General features: G+C 41.2%; 1 protein-coding gene across 2 annotated transcripts in view; it reads right to left on the bottom strand.

Annotated features, from left to right (window-relative positions):
- dlg4a (discs, large homolog 4a) overlaps nt 1-13,051 on the bottom strand; it is a 67,625-nt gene extending 54,574 nt beyond the window's left edge. Inside the window, exon 1 of one of the 2 annotated variants that reach the window (XM_082550149.1) lies at nt 12,995-13,051. In XM_082550149.1, coding sequence (XP_082406275.1) covers nt 12,995-13,015 — 21 coding nt within the window. In that variant the 5' untranslated portion in view covers nt 13,016-13,051. Of the gene's footprint in view, nt 1-8,108; nt 8,177-12,994 lie in introns of those variants that run through there. The other variant, XM_082550148.1, reaches the window with a different exon arrangement.
- Between the last annotated feature and the right edge of the window lie 7,211 nt (nt 13,052-20,262).

The following is a 20,262-nucleotide window of genomic DNA, read 5'->3' as shown; positions in this document are numbered from 1 at the left end:
TTTATTTGGTCAAATAGCTGACAGCAAGTTGATAACCAGCTAATCCCTTCTTATATAGGCAAGAAAAAATACCAACATTTTCTGCTTTCAGCTTCCAGTTTTGCTTTCTAAAGAGAATATCTGTTTTTTTTAAATAATTTTTTAAAGTTGAATATTTATATTTTTATTGGATAGTAACAACTTTTGCCACAGTGAAATCAACTGGTGCACGGCAAGCTGTAAAATCAGCGATCCAACATTTTGTTGAATTTGCAGCGATGAAGCCTAGTTTCTTTAAATTGCAATAGCATCAATTAATAAAGCACATAAAATTTAATAATAGACATGTAGCAAAAATATTTGGGTGCTGATCACCAAAGTTGTTGAAGATGTGTGTCAAATATGAAATGACGTTCAGCTCTTTACCTCTAAAGGTTAAAATGAATCGGACCTTCTCTTAGTGTTGTAGCTTTTTAAACTCTAACATGAAAGCTGATTTAATTACAAATACTCCTAGGTGGGACAGATGAGTCTGTGTAATTTGTACCTTTAGAGTAGCTGCCAGCATTGTCTGAATGCTCAGGTCTCTTTCTATATAAAGGATTTTTTTTTTTATCACAATTTTCACTTTAGGTGCAAATAGCATCTTAATATAGCCTGTGATACTTCCTCACCTTATCACTTCACAATAGCCTAGCACAGTGATAACTGGTAAATTGCATGGCTGGTGTTATGAGAATGTATTTTTACTTTAAAACAATTTTTTTTGATACCCATATCCCTACGCAAGGATACATGAGCAAATTCATGTTTATCTTATCAATCATTTCACATCACAAAGACCTGGAGATTGCTTTAAGAAGCGTGTTTCTAGATATATTTTTTTATACTGTCTGTTTTCTGTATATAACCATAGCAAATACTGTTTCTTACGTAAGCATTAGACACTCTATCAAACTGTACAAATTCTTAAGTAATAACTTACACTCCTCTATCCACATCACAATCTTGTCTACAGGTATACTAGAAGCAGTATCGTCACCCTTTAGCCAGAAGCTGCACATTAATAAAGTCAACAATGAATGAGTAAGACAACTTTTCTCTAAGGAATGCATCGTGACTTAATGCAAAATACTGATATCGCTAATAACAGCTGATGCTTGTCCAATTGTTATTATGTAGTAGCCATTCAAGCTTTTATCTCAGACAAACTTGAGTGGTCTTTGATCAGTCGTTATTGCCCAAATTTTTAACTAAATATAACTCTTTTCCAGGCTTAGTTGTCATCATAAATTGCACTTCAGCTGCGTCTCTTTTTATGTCTTTCAGCTATATGGCTATATTGGGGGGCAAAATTTGGTTGGGGAATAAACAGAGTAAAATGCACCATGACCCCACTGGACTGTTTTACAGTGGATGGCTGTTGGGTGATGGATGGGTTATGACACCTGCAGAGGTTAGGCCCACAGCCCTCTGGATCTCAGCGACACAGTGAGCTGTGGCTTCTGCGCGGCTTCGCTCTCTGTAACTAAAGACAACTCAAGCACATCGTGACATTTCCATCTGGAGTGAAGCCCGTTAGAAGAGTGTTAAATGCTGTGTAACCCGCGAATCCAGCCACATAAGACCAAACATTAATTTTCTATTCTCTGCATTCATGAGCATCCTCTGCCGGCGCCTACACAGAGGTCATCCTCCTACCTGCACACTGTGGGCTTCACATTATCAACACCCTTCAATGGCAGGTCTCTCTCTCTCTCTCCGTATCTCTCTCTCGCTCTCTCTCCGTATCTCTCTCTATCTCTCCCGTTCTCTCCTCTCTCCCTCCCTTCCTCCTTTCATCTCTATTCTCTCCATGATGATACCCCTGCCACGTTGTCATGGCAACAATCGGGCCCTGATTGCTTGGTTGCTAGGCAACTGACATCACCTATAAGAGGAACATGAAGATACAAAGCCAGAGACAAACAAATCAGAGAAAATATGTGCACTTGTGCGTTACTGTGCTGGGTGTCACTACGTCTGAACTCTCATAGCGTCATTAGCTCACGTCGTGTGCCGTGTCTACTCAGGGCCAAAGCCACACATGTAGGCAGCGAGGTCTATCATTAGGGTTACTAAGCATATAATTCGAATTTGACTTGCACTCTGTTCAGTCTTGTGCTCTTTGCCAGGCAGGAGGTTCGAAACCCCCAAAATCGTGACCTGAATTTCAGATGAGATTGTTGTGAATGTGAGTGCCTGTGACAGGGGGACTGCTCATGAATCACTGATACAGTAATTCAGATGCTCCCTATAAATTATGAGGAAACACACAGGGCCCTACATGCATATATATGTATATATATAAATATGTGTGTGTGTGTGTGTGAGTGTGTGTGTGTGTGTAGGTGTAGGTGTGTGTGTGTATATATATATATATATTTTGGCATAGGCCAATGCAGCATCCGAGCTTCACATATGTAGGGTACTGGCATGTGAAATGTGTATGAATACTCCTTAATCAGACTGTCATGAGCTTCTTTGCTGTAGTTTTTTAATGTGCCACAAGATGTCATTGTGTGCTGTATTACAAAAAAAAAAGAAAAAGAAAATCAGCTCTCTAAGAAATTAGGATCCTGCTTGCAAAGCTGTTGCAAGTCCACATCAATGATATCAGCTTGGCTTTCTTGTTTTCGTCACTTTTATTTGACCTTCCTCTTTTCCCCACATATGACATGCTAGTTATATGATCTCTAACTAAAAAGCCTACAATGTGTGCATAATGTGTCATTACATAAGGATCCAGCGACAACCTGACCCTCCTTGACCCTAATGAGGATGACAGAGCCTCCTCTATCGACTCTATCAACATCATTAGATGTACACTCTCATTGCTATTGATTTTGAATTTTCCAGGTTGCCACGACACTTTGTTGTGTTTCTTGTTTGCTCAGAACGGAGCGGTGTAGCTGACAGCCACTGCCCTCCTTACGGTCTACCGTAGCAGGCTCACGGCTCCCCATTAGCCTTCTCGCTCAATGTGAAATGACAAAGTGTCCAACCCAAACAAGCAATGATATATCTAATTTGTCATCTGTCATGTGGACAATTTGAGGATGGACGATGATTCTGACAGCCAAAACAATGAAAATGAGCATCAGACCCTTGGAGGTGGCACTCTTAGTGCACAAAATGGAAAGGTTGCTTAAATACGTGTTCACTGTTTAACGTTACATCGCCCTATTAAATCAAAAGAAGTAGCCATCTGCCCAAAACGAGGCTCAAAGGAGAAACTAGAAAAGCACTAAAGACACAGACTGAGCATCTACCCTACCAGAATATCCACCTAATGCACCAAACCATTTGAGTTCAAAAGAAAGGATGAGGCTTTGCTCATTCTCTCACCGTAAGAAACAGTGGAGCAGAGTGAAGCAGCAGAAGCAGGAGCACAGATTGTGCTGTGTGCATTTGACAAAGAGAAGCTCTTAACAGCCTTCTTGCTGGCTAAAGCGCCTGGTGGGGATGATGAGCATCATAAAGGAGCTGAAATATACTCATACGTGAAGTGTTGACTCTGCAGGCTTAAGATAGTGAAACAAGGCAACTGATGGGCATACGATTTGGGGGAAAAAAACTTAATATGAAGCATTTTGACTTTCTTAGTTATAATTATTATTATTATACAAATATATGAAGCGGTGATCTTATACCTCCTCTTTATTTGAATCTAATGGGTTTTATTGGCAAAAAATTCATAGTTTTAAATTGAGCAAGGCTTCAATCCACAGTGCAAAAGCTACTTGCACTAGAGCGAAATGCTCCACAGCTTGCATGCATTCTGTCTGATCATGTAGGTGTACGTGGCTTTCTTTTGGTAAAACAAATGAACGTGTGGGTGAGTGGTGCAATACATACATAAAGACGAACGGAGATCATGGCTAACCCCTGAATTTTTTTCCAGTATTTCATCTCAAGCACAAAAGCAAGCTGTCATTTGAGCAGAAATAACGACAGAGCAATCGAAGGGGGAAATAAATAAAGAAATTGTCCGTCTCTATACAGCTACAAATTTGTTCTGCTGTGCTTTTTAACTGACCAGCAGAGACCCTCAGCACAGTGCAGTCGTGGCATCGGTCTTGCACTGGGGCAAGCTCTGCTTCGCACACTGTGCCCTGGGAGACACTTGGCAGGATCAGTGTCTCTGTGGCTGCATACAAAGGCCTGATGGATGTTCATGCCCTTGAGTGGAGATCATCTGAGCTCTCCACTGGATCACTAATCCTGACACACAGCACACACTGCTGCACACATTCATACTGGCATCACACGGTATGGTGAATGGGCGCTTGTTAAGGTGGATGACTTGAAAAAATATTGAGGAGGCTCAAAAGGACTTGCGAGCAGAGGGGTTTAGCTTATACTGTAACTCCATTTTGGAGACTCTCGGGGCTAGCGTAAGATACAGCAGCCATAAGCTTTTTATCCTTGAAAGCGCACAGACACACACGCACACACAATAAACACACATTCACATTATATAAATATTTATATAGACTGAAAAAAATGTGAGTGGTAAAACCAAATCCAGGGAAGAAGATGCTCATGATGTAGCCATACATGAAACCAATCAAGTGCACGCGAAGATGCTGACTTTGACTACATCTTGTCAAATGTATAATTCATTGGAGGAAAAAAGGCACTAACTAGGGAAGCCTCGAAAGTGCTGAAGAAGAGGGCAGAAGGTAAGCTACAGAGCAGAGAGCAGGGAGGAGTAGAGTGAGCAGAGTGGGAGGGATGGGGGGGAGGAGGTAAAATGAGATAAAGGAAAGAGGAGGCTGGGAGAGAGGACCGAGAGAGGGATTACAGGGGTGAAGGAGGCAAAAAGGACACACAAAAAAAGGTCTGTAGAAATAGGAAGTGGATTGAGAGTGACAACAGGGAAAAGAGTGATGATCAAAAAAGGCTAGAGAAGAGGAGGCAACAGAAATGCACTGCATGTGCTCTGTACCGCACAGGAGAACGTGGATTTATTGCAGCAATTTTCTCAAAGATAGAATTAAGATTAGTTGCTTTTCGAGCATAAATCCTTTTCACTATGCGCATCATCTGTGTTCGCGCCTCTCAAATTACCGACCCATCCTTCTCTGACTCAGTGCCATACAGGGAGGGAGAGTCAAAGGTATTGTCAGCCACGCAACTAAATATAAATCTTGTGACGTCTCCTCGATATGCCCTAATATTCTAGTTCTAAATGTTATGTAATGACACTTGTGTATGATTCACCAGCATCATATGTTGCAATTTACTGCTTGCTTTTTTTTTTTCCCAGAGATTTTAGTGTGGGAAGGAGCAGAAAATTACATAAGCTGCTAAAAAGTCCAATTCGCTCAGGAGAATCGATTGAAATGCCGAGTGTTTCCTGGTCATTTGCTCCATGAATTATAAATAAAAAGATTACAGTCAAATTGCAGTTACTTCAAATTTTATCCAAGCCAAAACTTGAACCTGTCAGTGTAGAAGGATAGAGAAAGGTAATAGCGTCATAAGAACGGGGCGATCGTGGCTCAAGAGTTGGGAGTTCGCCTTGTAATCGGAAGGTTGCCGGTTCGAGCCCCGGCTTGGACAGTCTCAGTCGTTGTGACCTTGGGCAAGACACTTCACCCGTTGCCTACTGGTGGTGGTCAGAGGGCCTGGTGGCGCCAGTGTCCGGCAGCCTCGCCTCTGTCAGTGCGCCCCAGGGTGGCTGTGGCTACAATGTAGCTTGCCATCACCAGTGTGTGAATGGGTGGATGACTGGATATGTAAAGCGCTTTGGGGTCCTTAGGGACTAGTAAAGCACTATATAAAATACAGGCCAGGCCAACTGTAAGAAAAAAAGAAAGGGACACAACTTTTGCACTTTTACCTTGAGGATGAAATCATCTTTTATCCAAAATGGGCTTTCCTCACAAATTTCTACTAATTCTGGTTCTTTCGCTCAAAGACATCCTTTCTCAGCCTGACTTTTCTCGCCAAAATACTCAACCCACCGACTCAGTGGGGGATGCCTTTTAACCGTCAAAGAGCACGGCACAGCAGTGCTCCGGTTCTAGTTGGTGTGCTCTGTGTAGCGGTATCAGATATTTGTCACTCACCAGCTGACTGTGGCTTCACCCACACACAAAAACTTTGTGCAAAGACCTGCACGGGAACGCGGCATTGTTCACATAACTTGTTATACAGCACGTGGGTGTCACGGCACAGCTCGCTCAGGGAGCTGCTCGCCCGTCATCTGCTACGTGGTGGCAAGCCACACTCCTCACCTGCAGTTCAGCCTGCCTCCATTAAAGTTTAATAATGCGCATTTAAAGGAATACACCAAGTTTTGTGGCATATCCAAGTGAACCGTAGGCTCTCTTGTGAATATCTGGTTAGTGTTTAACAAACAATCCCCAGTGACAAAGGTTTAGCTCATTTTTCTGGGTGAAACGGTCATCTAGGCACTCCAAGAATAGCCATTTCATTTGCCAGTCCAAGAGCTGCTTAGCCAATCAGTCGGTGCATAACTTTGCACATCTATGCGCTCTCACCTTTCCTTTTATAAACCAACCATCTGTCTCACAAGTTCTTGGCAATACTTGGGTTTTCTGTGCCAGCTTTACACTAAGTCTTTTCACACTTTGAAAGCGATGCAGAATTCTGGAACTGGTTGGGTGAAAAACCCACAGTTACCAACCGTGGTCTTTTACTTACAGTCTTATTCTTCTTCTTGTCCTAAGCTCAGTGATGTAAAACAAAATGCACGAGGTGCAGGTGTTCCAGGGAGGAGAAATACCTTGAAATTTCCCTTTCCTGCCCCCCTTCTCTCTCTCTCAATGAATTTGTCACACTGCACGGTGCAAGGTAACAAAAACTGCTTTGCAGAACCAAAAAGCAGCTACCTGTGTGGAAGTTCTGTCATTAGGGAAGGACGTGAAATGGTGTGAAATTCGCAAACAAAAAATGTGTTTAATGTACTTTGCTGTACACGCGCGCAGTGTGTCTCCCTCCTCATCTGACTGCACCTACTTATCTGTGTTTAACCACTAATCTCTGTTGCCACGGAAACTGAGAGCTTGATAAGCAAATGAATGTAATGTGCCACAGTTAAGCGCAAGTTTACGTAATACATCTGAAAGGACCAGCTGCACTCACGCCTGCTCCACAAATTAAGAACAAATGGAAATCTCAGATGATCAGCACCTTCACATGCCTGTGTGTGTGTGTGTTTGCATGTATTTTTGTTTTCCTCTTTTATCTGTCATCACTTCCTGCCAGAATCTGCATTCAGGTTCAGCTGCTATAGTACACTGCTCACCTCCTTTTGAATCTGTGTGCAGCTGTGTAGGTATGTCCATCAGAAAATTATATATATCTATATCTATATATATATATATATATATATATATATATGATCTGATCTGAAGGTCTTAAGGTATTGGACATCTGAACAAATAGGCTTGGACAACAGACTTGAAGCTACTTCATGTTCCTTTTTCTAGTCAGTCTCATGTCTAGTACTGGCTCCTTGGAGCAGCGCATGTGTGTGATATAACATGTGGCTCATACATTATGTTTGCAGATGTTTGCAGCTGCACAGTGGGTAAGCTTCACGTGTGCTTACGGTCGAGTTTAGGACAAAGCAGCTGGAAATTGTGAGGAATATTAGCATGCATAGTGCCCTCCCATGGTCTCTGCCTGACACACTCTGCAGCTCGGGCATGACACAAAGCCCCACACAGGCAACCCGAGGATCAGATCTCTGCCGCTTTCGCTACATCCACGCAGGTCAGCCAGCCCCTGTTCATACACTCACAAAGCATGACACGGAGTAGGAGATTCAGAGAGTGGGAGAGAGGGTCATCTAGAGAGGGAGATATCAAAGAGTGTTCAGTCAGGTAGCTCAGCTCGCACTGAGGCTTTTCTGAAATGTTCAAATGCTCAAAACGAACACAAAGATCGAAACAATGCACAACACGAGAAATGTCATGAAGACAGCAAATTCCCACAATTGAGAGATGGCAGAAGGAAGCTGGCTGCTTTCTTCCCGGTTCAGTTCCAGTTGTGGTGCCTCTCACTCTGTTTCACGCACACATAGAGCTAGAGTAATGAACAACAGATAGGCTTACCTTTGTAGTCACAATGCAGAGGCAGTCCATGGTACTTAAAACAAATATCGGGGTGTATCTCAACCCCCCCAACCCCCCACGACAGAGGGCTGAGACCCCACACCCCTCTCCCCAGCCTGCCCCACTCCTGCGCTCTCACTCTCGTCCTGCCTTTCCCCCCTTTTCTCTCCTTCCGTGAATCTCTTCTTTGACTAACTGAACCAGCGAGGGAAAGAGAGGATGGAGGGAGGGGGGAAACATGAAAAGGGAGGGGGAGGGCCACAGAGAAATAGAGAGAGTGAGCAAAAGGAGAAAAAAAGAGAAGAGAGGAGAGAGGGTGGTCTTAGAATTTAGTATAAGAGAGAGAAAGAGAGGGAGAGAGAGCAGAGAAAAGGAAAGGTGTGAGTCTATCTAAGGAACGGTGGAAAAGAAAGAGAAAAGATGGGATGAATACAAAAAGAGATGGAGAAAAGGGAGGATGGAGATGGAAGGCAGGGGTGGTGGGATTAACAAAAAAGAGGGGGGGTCACACTGTGGAAAGAAAAGGGGAAAAAGAGAAACGGAGAATAAGACAGCGAAACAGCCGAGGATGGAGAGGAAGAACTGAGGGAGGGGACAGTGAAGGAGAGAGAAAAGGAGAGGGAGAGTGGGTGAGTGCGTGAGTGTATGCATGTGTGTGTGTGTGTGTGTGTGTGTGTGTGTGTGTGTGTGTGTGTGTGTGTGTGTGTGTGTGTGTGTGTGTGAAGACAGCAGGAATTAGACCGAAAGAAAATGTGTTGAGGAGGAGAGTGTGAATTACATATGCATCACAGAAAAAAAGAAACCATGAAGCACCGCGAGAGCGACTCAGGGAAGACCGGATCACATGAAGCCGAAGTTTGCTTTAACCGGATGGAAAAAAGAAAGAAACTGAAGACACATGAAGGTTTTTTTTCTGCTTGTTGTAGCACTCTGCAGCTGTTGCCTTAGCAATGGTGCAGTTGTTGCCATGGCAATAGGGAGGCTTGTTGTTGTCATATGGTCACCCTTGTAGGACTGAGGTCTGAGTCAGTAACTCTGCATTGGATTTGCCCACCTGAGCATATTTCCACGTGGCTGTGCAAATATGCACTCAGGTTATAGAGGAGCACAAAGGACAGTAATAATCTGCGATTTTAGGAATATCTCAACGTTAAATAGTCCCAAATAGACACATTAATGATAATGCGTTGAAACTTTCTTTAGCCCCTTCTCCGTCTGAATTGTTATATGATTTCTCCTCTGTTTGATCACCTCGTTCGCATTTTTGTTTAGTTTAACTAAAACAGATTAAAGAATGCATGCACTCCTCTCAGCACACTCTGCCTTTAAGACTGTGGACTGTACCACTCGGGGTTATATAAGGGGGAATGTGTGCTTTAGTGTCTTTACATCATCAGTTCTATAATTGTACAAATCCACCCCTCACCCAGCCACATCCCCACTTTCCAGCCCCCCACAATGCTGGAGCAATGGTGCAGAAGTAAAGCAATTCAAAATGATGAACACACGTTTATTCCCCAGGTGAGAGTAGAAGCTTTGATCGAAATGTACAGCGGCAATGAAACAAACTGAAACGCTTTGTGTTCACAGATGGCCTCATCCTACTGTTAGTAATACACTTGTAGTCGTACTTTGACAGACAGATGACCCGAGTTACCTCTCTGCGCTTTATTAAACGCCTGTTAGTTTACATTCGCACATCTGATCGTCGTCTCTTGGCTCATGAACTACTGAACTACAAACCTTACTTATTACAAGTTGCACGGCAGCTTTGTGTGACAGAGGTTTAATGAGCAGAGATTCGAGCACAGTGAAGTAATATTTCAATTGTCATCATATAACATTTATTCACTTCCACTAGCCTTTGATGCCCTCTGACAACTCTATCTATAATGCATTTAAAGATTCAAGCACTATAACCCAAGGCTTTTTTTTCTTTCATCTTTTAAGACTCAGTTTTTCTTACTTTTGTCTGTTTTAAAAATTATACAGTGCTGCAGATCATCTTGGAAAGATGTTGTTTACACAAGATAGCAATGTGTAATAAGGAAATATAATCTGCCACATTTTATTTAGTGAAATATTGATTAATATACTTCATCTAATTTAATTGGACTAACTTGTCACAGTTACAATCAGTCTTCTGTTGCTATTGTGCAGCTCAAGGAAATTCTGAATGTTTGTCAGTGTTGTGTCAGAGCTGGTGACTATACAAGTTTCCACATACATGTTTGTTTTTAAATTGGAAAGGGGCCACATATGTGTCATCAAAGGGAAATAAGCTCATCGGGCATCATTAGGTATACTAGTTCATCTTGTTTGTTAGCACAGTTATCTAGGCTGATCACATGGCAGCAACATTTAGACATGTAGACAGTTTAGGTCAAGGCATACTGAGTATCAAAATGGGAAAAGGGTGATTAAGGTGACTTTCACCTCGGTATGATTGTTGGTGCCAGACTGGTTTCAGAAACTGTTGACCTACTGGGATTTACTACACACCTGTCTCTTGGGTTTACAGATATTGGTCAGGAAAGAGAACATATCCGGTGAGAGTCAGTTCTCTGGGTGAACATGCCAGAGATCAGTGACCGCTGGTATCACAGAAAAACAGTAACTGAAATAACCACTCACTACAATCAAGGTATGCAGAAGAGGATCTCTGAATGCACAACATGTCAAAGCTGGAAGCAGACGGGCTACAGCAGCAAAAGACCACACTGGGTGTCACTCCTGTCAGCTAAGAACAGGAAACCGATGCTACAGTTCACACGGATTCACCAAAACACTGGAAAAACCTCACCTGGTCTGATGAGTCTTAACATCTACCGCAACATAGGGTCAGAGTTTGGCTTAAACTACATGCAAGCATGGATCCATCCTGTCTTGAACTGGTTCAGCTCAGTGTACTCAAATGTCTCAAATGTCATAGTCAACAGATCTCAAACCAACAGAGCACCTTTGAGATGTGGAGGAACAAGAGATCAACATCATAGATGCACAGCCAAAAAGTCTGCAGAAACTGTGTGATGCTGTCATGTCAATATGCACCAAAATCTCGGAGCAATGTTTGCAGCACGAAGAATTAAGTTAGCTCTGACAACAACCCATGATATTAGAAAAGCGTACCTAATGAACTGACTGGTGAGTGTATATCATTATAGTTGATTGATACTGAAATGGATTTTTCAAAACATCACCATCATCAATTTTTGCCCATCATTTTATTCTTAAAAAAAAGAAATTCTTTAATTACACGAGAGAAGTAAAATAGCCACTGGTGAATCTACTAAAGGGAGGTGATAAGAAAGAAAATCTGCCATGTTTGGTGAAGAAATCAACTTCTATTCCAACCTAATTATCAAGCTTCTGAAGTCTGAGTTAATCAAATTATCTTCCTTATTTGTGTTTCCAGTATTAGTGGGACAGAACCACATAGAGGAACTTTATACAAAAAAGAAGAGGAAGATGGTGTAAAGAGTCTTTTTGCACTTGTAAAAAACGCTTATTTAAGTGTAAAACAAATTGTTACAGGCTTTCACACGGACCAAAGTGGATTTTGTCACCTATTGTCACATTTTTCAAGAATCTCTTCTTGGCTGATAGAGAAATGGAATAGAAATTTAAAGATAAAACCCAATAAACAATCAAACCCTAAAGAACAAAGTGAAAAAGAAAGCATACCTGCTGGGTTTAAGGGAATGAAAAAAGTCAGAATCTGTCCTCTCAACTTACTCTTAATTAATTTCCTGGATATCAATCAAGTGATATTAATTTTAGTTTAATAAAAAAGAACAAAAAACCCCCCAAACCAATTAAGTCTAGTGTGATTCCTTCTCCGTGTTGCAGTACTCTGTTATTGTGTATTAAAGCGCACTCCTGTGCCCTGTTCTACTAAACTATTCCTGACTAAGTGGCAGCAGAAATGGGTTTACAAATCATCTGTAAATGTCACAGATAATTATTTGCACTTCTCACATCTGTGATGATGCTAGGTTTGTGTTTTTCATTTAACTGCACATTTCTATGTCAGCACTCATTATGTCCCCAGCCCTGATTGCCGACAGAATTGACGGCTTCCTCTTCTGCAATGAACGCGTAAACAGAGACGTGGCCGTTTATGTAAAATGCATACATCTAACGTGAGTTCCCAGTATGGAAGTGAACACAGCTGCATTTCATACATGTCTGTGTAAATATTTTAGTGGGAAAATGGGAACACGTCATGTGTGTGTGTGTGTATGTGAATGCATTAGTAATTAATGTAAGGCTGCAGCAGCATATGTGTGAGGTGATCTGTTTACTGTGACAGTGATTAATGTACATGTTCAGTCGTAAGTGGCGCGTATGAGCTTTTATGCATATGAAAGGATTGGATTGAGTTATGATCTGCATACTCTACAGGCGTTTTCTCTCAGAAGATGATCCTAATATGGCTGACCTGTATACAAGATTATATAATTCTGCTCTTGAGTGAGCTAACAGCTCTACGCTCACATTTCCTGTGCCAAAAACTTGAGTACTCTCACATTCTCAAAGTTCTGATTCTTCTGGTGCAAATAATGAAAAGTGTAGGCCCAGACAGAAGAAGAAAAAAATCAGTCACAAGAAAACAGCATAATATTCATGCTCATTATGTAAATGAGGAGAAAATATATATCTTAAAACCAAAAAAAAGAACCCTTTCATTGCCCGTGCAACACCCACACATGCACAAAGGCACACGCACTTACACATGCTGTTAAAAATATATCATGCTAGGAGTAGCAAAGAGAGAAAAAACCTCTCCCCATGGACGAGCTTGAATACTGAGAGCATTTCCACTCATGTACATCCACAAACCTCCATTATAATAGTCTTTTAACAAGACTTGAGAAAGCACTCACCCATAAATATGTCGTCTCCATCCTGCTGTGTTGCTGAGCTTAAAGTCTTTTGGATCTATGGTGTGCCTCTGACAAAAAAAGTAGGCCAAGGACAAGCACTGGTCATCTAAACAGGCTAAACCCAGGCAGAACATCCAGATCATGGGGCTGCTGCGCTGGACACTCGCCAGATCTACTTCTAGTCACAGGGAGATGGAATATTTTCATGGGGTCATCTTTATTCAAGCTAAAGGATATTGCTCATGCAATATAGTGGAGTGTTTTTTTCCTGAATAATAATATTCTTATTGTAATGTCAAATATTTCACATTGAAAAATCTATAGAGGCTCTTTTAAACATTAATATCAGTTAAGTAATGTGTAAGTTATATTCCAGTCTGAAACATTGTTGGATTTTCTCTTGCCAAATTTCTTTTCTCTGTCCAAAAATCCAGCTGATTTAAAAACCGACACCCTGGCTGTCAAAGACAGGAGACACCTACAAGTGGATCAAGACTCACTTGGGGAAGTGTCACTTTTTGGGCTTATTTGTGGGCATCATTATGACTGCTGGGCCTGTCTGCTCTCACTTTTACTGCAACTTCCCTGAAATAAACTATCTGTACCCCAGTCGACATGTACAATGCGCCAATCTACAATGTGTGCTTCCTCGGGAAGCAGGCTGCAGTTTGGATTCTGGGATTTTTGCATGTCCCAAGGCAGATGTTCAACAATTTGCCTGATGTATGCAGCATTTGCTTCTGATGGAAACTGTCACACTCAGATTGCTACTGCATGGTCTGAGTAGGTACACGACAGCAGGTTTTAGGGTTCAGGTACTTTACAGCTTTCAAGCTTCAACAGAGGTGAAAATGAAAGCATAAGTATATATTTCTGCATTCACGGGAAGCAGATATAATTCTACCTGGTTTTATTACAAAAATTTCATTATGCAAACTATATTTTTCAAAAGCTAGTGGCTTTATAAAACACAGTATACCTCATGTTTTTTTGCTGGTTATGACATTTTGAAAAAGCCAAATAAAAGACTTAATGAATAATGATTTGAAAAAGGTGCTTCCTGTTGCAAAGAATCACATAATGTCTTTGAGATCCAAGTTTAAAGATTTAAGTCAGTCTTCTTTGTTAAGACGTACAGCATCTGCCAAACACATAGAAAGTAAATATCATGACTACAGCTTCCAGAATGGAAACGAATTAAGCCAGTACAGACAGAAGTGCCTTAAACTTCCATTTGATCTAACGGCCACCAGAGGGCAGTAGCTGTAGTTACAGAAAGACTTCCTGTTTTATAGCAGCTTATGGAAAAACAGCTTCGTAAATACTTTCCTGGTGAGTTTCTCAATCATTCATTTTTGGTTCTTATAGAAAAAAAATGTCTATTTTGTAAACATCAGTCATGCTGTTTCAAAAATACAGGATTATCTGAAGTATTCTCATTGGCTAACCACTTGTGATTGACAAGTTGACAACTAGAAAGCATGCAGTTTCAAGGTCAGACGCACCCTCCTCATCATATCTAGTTTTTTAAAAACCAACACGGTCCTAGAGGAAACACTGGAAGACATCACAATAGCTATGTCCACCGTTTATGTCGATGATCAAACATCAATTTAATTTGAGCAATACTTCTAAATTCTGATTGGTGCACAAATACCCTTAAAGTGAGCCTAGTAAGCATTTTCCTTATTTCTCTATATCAGGGGTCTCCAACTCTCAATCCTGAAAAGCTACTGATGCAGCCGTACTCCAACACAGCTGAATTACCTCTTCAGCATGCCATCAAGTTCGGCAAAGACTTGGTAACAAGCCATTCATTTGATTCAGGTGTGTTGGAACAAGGAGCTCTCGAGGACTGGCGTTGGAGACCCCTTCTTTATATATACATTTACAATGATGGATGCTCAGATTATGTTTCAGCCAGAGGTTTCTTCCTGTTAAAAGGGAATTTTTACTTCCCACTGTCACCAAGTTTGATTGTTTTGGGCTTTCTCTTCATTATCACCTTACAACAACTGTTGTTGTGATTCTGCGCTATATAAATAAAACCGAACAAGGTCTGGTATAAGACAAATAAGGATTAACATGAAATGTGACAGATGCAAAGCTACTCTAGTATAGTCCAGCAATAAAGATCTAATGAAAAGGTTAGAAATTAGCATAACAGGTCCTCTGTAAGCTCACCAGTAATTAAACACCATTAAATAAAACTTTTGTAAAACTTTGGCTGAAGAGGTGTTCATGTAGGTCACCAGTGGTCAGAGTCAGCTTATTGTAGAAATGAGTTTCACGGCCTTTAACAGTGACAATTTAAGGAAAACACTGCTGCTAATTATGTGGACACACTGTACCATAGTCTTTGTACTGCTGAGGGTACAGTATAATGAAATGCACACTATAATTTGCCATACTAACAGAGAATTGTTTGTTCTACCGCTCAGTCTGTCTCACACTGCCTACATGTACCAGCATGCCTCACACTTTAGTGAGGAGTCAGCTGTGATTCACCATACTTTTCTCATTTTTTAAAAAACTTTAATTCATTAACGTTGCTTGCCATATTTCAGGATGTATAATTAAGTGATGTGGACGTGTGTGCGTGATTCTAATTCCTCATTGTGTTAAGTTGAGTTGTGTTGGTGAGAAAACACTTTATTGTGATCTTGTTGATTTAGTTACTCAGCCTAAGTAGTTCAAGAGAAACACTCTTGATCATCATTGCTTACTTAGCACAGCTCATAGTGCCACTGAGTGGCAGAAGGGCTCTCATCTCCTCTTTATTGCATTTTCTCAAATGTGGATCCACATACTTTGACAGCACGTTATATAATTTCCTATAATTTTCTCTCGTGCAGATAGGCAGAGGAGCTGTCTGACCATCAAAACCGCTCTGTGATACCACCAGGCGGAATGAAAATGAAACTCAAACCGTCCCTGTAGTCCTTGAGACATCAGTGGATGGCGGAAGTAAACCAGGCTGCTACAGAGAACATTGGCACACTGTTGTGGGCGTTATACGCATGCCAGCACCATGACTAATACATGAAAATAAGGCTGAAAAATCACTGAAAGAATTTATCATTTATCATACGTTTCAGGGTCTTTGCTCCTCTGGATGTGAAATACGCCCAGCAGATAACAAACAAAACAATTAGACGTGCATTCACAATTTGAAGGCAGATAGACAGCTCAGTAAACACACAGCACATTTCAAATACCTCACAACAACACTGCTGTATGATTAGCCAACTCACTTCCACTTGTCAGTGCATGCCGTCTGCTTAGCGGCCAGCCTGGTTAAATGGCATTTGGCACACCGATAAAGCAAAACCACACACACGTCGAATAAGGCACTTCCCTGACTAACACTAACGTAGCTTGCTAGCTTGCAGTAACCTTTCCTTGCTGATAATTCCCACCAACCCACAGCGTGTTAATTAATAAGCAGCTGGGGAATTCTAGGGGTGCTAATGCATTCACTTGTCCACTGCACCATGTAATGATATAGCTCACATTCACCCCCCTTGGCATATGAGCCTGAGTAACAGAGCTGGTGGTGGGAGTAAAACCCTGATGTTAAGCTGAAAAATACTGTACACATGACAGTAGAAAGTGACTGGGATTATAGAGCCTTGTGGGAAAAAATGAATTTAGGTTTGATGTGGGAAGCTCGGAAGCATTAATTATACCCACAAAGTTAGGATAGATAGATAGATAGATAGATAGATAGATAGATAGATAGATAGATAGATAGATAGATAGATAGATAGATAGATAGATAGATAGATAGATAGATAGATAGATAGACAGACAGATAGACAGATATTAGAATTGTTGTTCAATCTGGATAATAAATTACAGTTAAAGGCTCATTAAAATGTTACCTAACACCCAGTTGTGTTTGATTTTCAAAAGTGGTGGTGTCTGATTACGCGGAGTTGTACACCCTCTGCTGGTAAAATTCTGTAGTACTACTACCTCAAGTAGATGTTACATATTAGTATTATTCTTTTCATGTTTTAAGCGTATACTACTGCTCATTTGAGAGAAACAAACACATGTTTTTGAAAAAAATTACTTAAAATGCTGATATGGTGTCACATTATCAAGGGCTGGAGTAACAAAGACAAATAGCCCTCATGGCACACATTTGAACAGGTAAATAAATAATAAATAAATCATCTGATTCTGCTGTTACAGTTTTAGGGTCCTTGTGTTGAGCATGCTGGTTCTCCACATCACACTATAATGGCTTTTTAGAGCAATTAATCAGAATAGAGTGATGCGAATGGCTTTTCCCTGAAAAAGTGTCCTGGTGGAGGAAGTGCCTATTTGAGCCTAAAAACACAGTGATATTTGAAGTGTTTGCTCTGATTGTGTCAGTGGGCGGGACCAAAATCAGTAAAGAAAGAAAGAACAGTACAATTTACTGTACCCTGCAGAAGAAATCCCATTTTATTTCTTATTTTACCCTTATTTATCAGTTGGCTGCTCATGCCCGTGTGAAAGTTGCAGTCAGATTTTATGCTTGGACTGTCTGTGTGCAGAAATAGAAAACAGTCTCCCTTTCAAAGCCCCCAGCAGTTGACAGCAGGACAAATGGGGGATGTCAGAGTCTGGGCTTTGAGAGCTCTGACATTCCTTCTTGTGCCCACTACCACCTGCCATGGCTTTGACTGCCAGTCGGTCACCTGTATGGTCATTCAAGGTCTTGGCCAAGCTTCTGACGGAGCAGTCATTGAAGGATGAATGTCCGTGCCTCCTAGGAAGAGCCCAAATTGCTCAGACACGTTTTTCGCGCCAACACTTGAAATTTGGTCACTTGAAAAATAGTTGTGTCCAGCTAAGGAGCTTCCCAAGGCCTTCGGGGACTCAGTTGCAGCTCTGTATTGGAGCACTTATCATCAATCAGCTCATCTGTGAAAGCTTTAAAGAGACTGCTGGAAGACAGACATTGTTGTGATATTTTGGAGGGGCAAAACTGAGAACTCAAATGTCTTTTCGGTTCAAAAACGAGTTAAGATACATGCATGTGCATTCATGCATGTACAACTGGTGATGAAATTTCCCATGGCATACCATTAACACCCATGAATGAAAACAAATTAACACAACAACTGATCTCGCTTGACCTGACATTTTGTCTCAGGTACATACAAGTAAAGTTGCCGATGTGCCTCCGGGCATTTTAAAACACCCTGTGCATTATAATCAGGGGAGAGAAGTACTTTTCAACATAACAGAAGGGCTAAAGTCGTCACTATCTCATAACATTTTTGAGTCACTACTTTGCTCCGCTTGTGGCAAATAGAGGTGAGATGAAATATGAATCACAAAGCAGAGAGTTGAGGGAGAATCTGTGGAGACCAGTGGCACGTTATTCTTATATCTCAGCTACAAGGCTGACACAGAGAGGGGCCCTTGAGAGCTGAAAGACAAGTGAAGAAGCCTATTAATCATTTATACCACTTGGACTGTGTTCTCGAAAAGACAGCATTGTGGTAACTCATTTATGTTACCTCAATTGCCTTTGTGAGGCAAAAAAGAGACATGTACTAGGCAGAGGTTTAATATGTTGTCTCTCGTTGGAGTTTCCTGCAGATTCGAGGTGAGAGTAAGAAGAAATTTGAAGGATGATAATAGTGTTTGATTTTCCTTTACTGCTACATTATTTTTGCTTTGGAATGACTAATACTCTACAAGCAGTGCTTGTTTTGGAAAGCCTGTGCCACATCAGTGATCCCCACAGTTCTATCCAAACATGTAAATCTTAACAGCATGGTGTAGCACAGCACTGTCTATGCATGCGTTGTGAGTGCACAAATATTTCCCCGCTTGTTCTGTCAAAGAAGAAGAACTGCAGTGCTAGCGGCACTCCAGCAAGCGAGGCTAAATCGTGCCGGTTAAAGGGTTAAACCAGAGGATCAATCTACTGATTTTAGACATTCATCTTTTTCCCCTTTTGTTTGATTTCGTTTTTTCTTCTCTCTGGAATCCTTAACCTCAAATGTTGCGTCACTCATGGAAGACTTGGTGCTTGCAAAGAGCAAACAGATACAGTATTTGCCTTGCCTCACACATGCAGCACAACCTGAATAGGTGCCGTTTTACAGTTTCTGCTGAATCTAGTAACACCAAGCCAGAATCAGAGAGAAGCCCCGACCAAAAGGGAGTGAGAAAAGAAAAAAAACCCCACACTTGTTGTGATGTGAAGAGTCTTACTTTGTGTCGCATCTGGCTTATCTCTGATCATATCTTGTGAGTTTCAGTAAGACATGTAATACTAATGTTGTCAGTGACATACTGGACTACTGAAAAAAGTTATTTTAGGCCCAGTAATTGACAAATTAAGACCAAAGACCAAATAACCAAAAGAAGAAGAGAAGAACAGCTAACAAAGAGATTTTATCGTCTGTACTTGTCAACAATCTGCCTGCAGCCAGTTTTGAAGATAAGAGGCGAGAAGCTTTCTGCAGTGCAAACTTACTGTGCATTACAAAATGATGCAAGCTTTGGGTAGCTTGTAAGTTATTTTAATTTTAATGGCCATTCGTTCTCTCTCCCAGAAACATGAAAAACATCACAAAAAGAGATTGTCTTTGCTGCTGTTTTTTTTATAGCAGAAAATCTGTGAAGTATGGGGAAATGGCAAAAGAAAAAGCCAGTGACGACCACAACTTGTGTGAAATTTGTCTAATATATCTGATGGTACAGTGTGCAACTATTAAGAGGGCAAACTAGGTCACACTATGGCTGGAAATGAAGTGCATTTCTATCATATTGCAACAGCGGCAATGAACAGCGCACATTCATAAATACTATATGATTTCCCAATAACTTGGAGTGATGCTACTGATTAAGAGACAAAGTGTGACTGAGTGTTCAAGTGGGCCTCACATCCATGCATGGATGGTAGGCTGGCATTCACAGATGGACCATGGCACAATCTAGATTTTCAAGTAGCTTTACACACCAGACATAAAACAAATCTAATGTGGATTTCCCACATGATGACACAGAACAATGATGTTCTGTGGTGGCACTCTGCTAAGATGGCGGTGTGGTGCAGCATGACCTTGTTGACTAGCTTAAACCAGCAGCTCATGCTTGACACTGAAAAGGTTCAGCAGCCGTATTACACACAAAGGACTTCAATCTTTGCTGCACTTGTAAGAAGAAAAAAGGGTTCATATACGTGGTGCACTCACCGGTCAGTCTGTTCGGCTGCTCCTCAAAAGCAAATGTCTAATCAGCCGTTCATGTGGCAG

This window comes from Aulonocara stuartgranti, assembly GCF_965226115.1.
Source record: "Aulonocara stuartgranti genome assembly, chromosome: 10".
Taxonomy (NCBI): domain Eukaryota; kingdom Metazoa; phylum Chordata; class Actinopteri; order Cichliformes; family Cichlidae; genus Aulonocara; species Aulonocara stuartgranti.
This window is presented reverse-complemented; position numbering and strand designations above follow the sequence as displayed.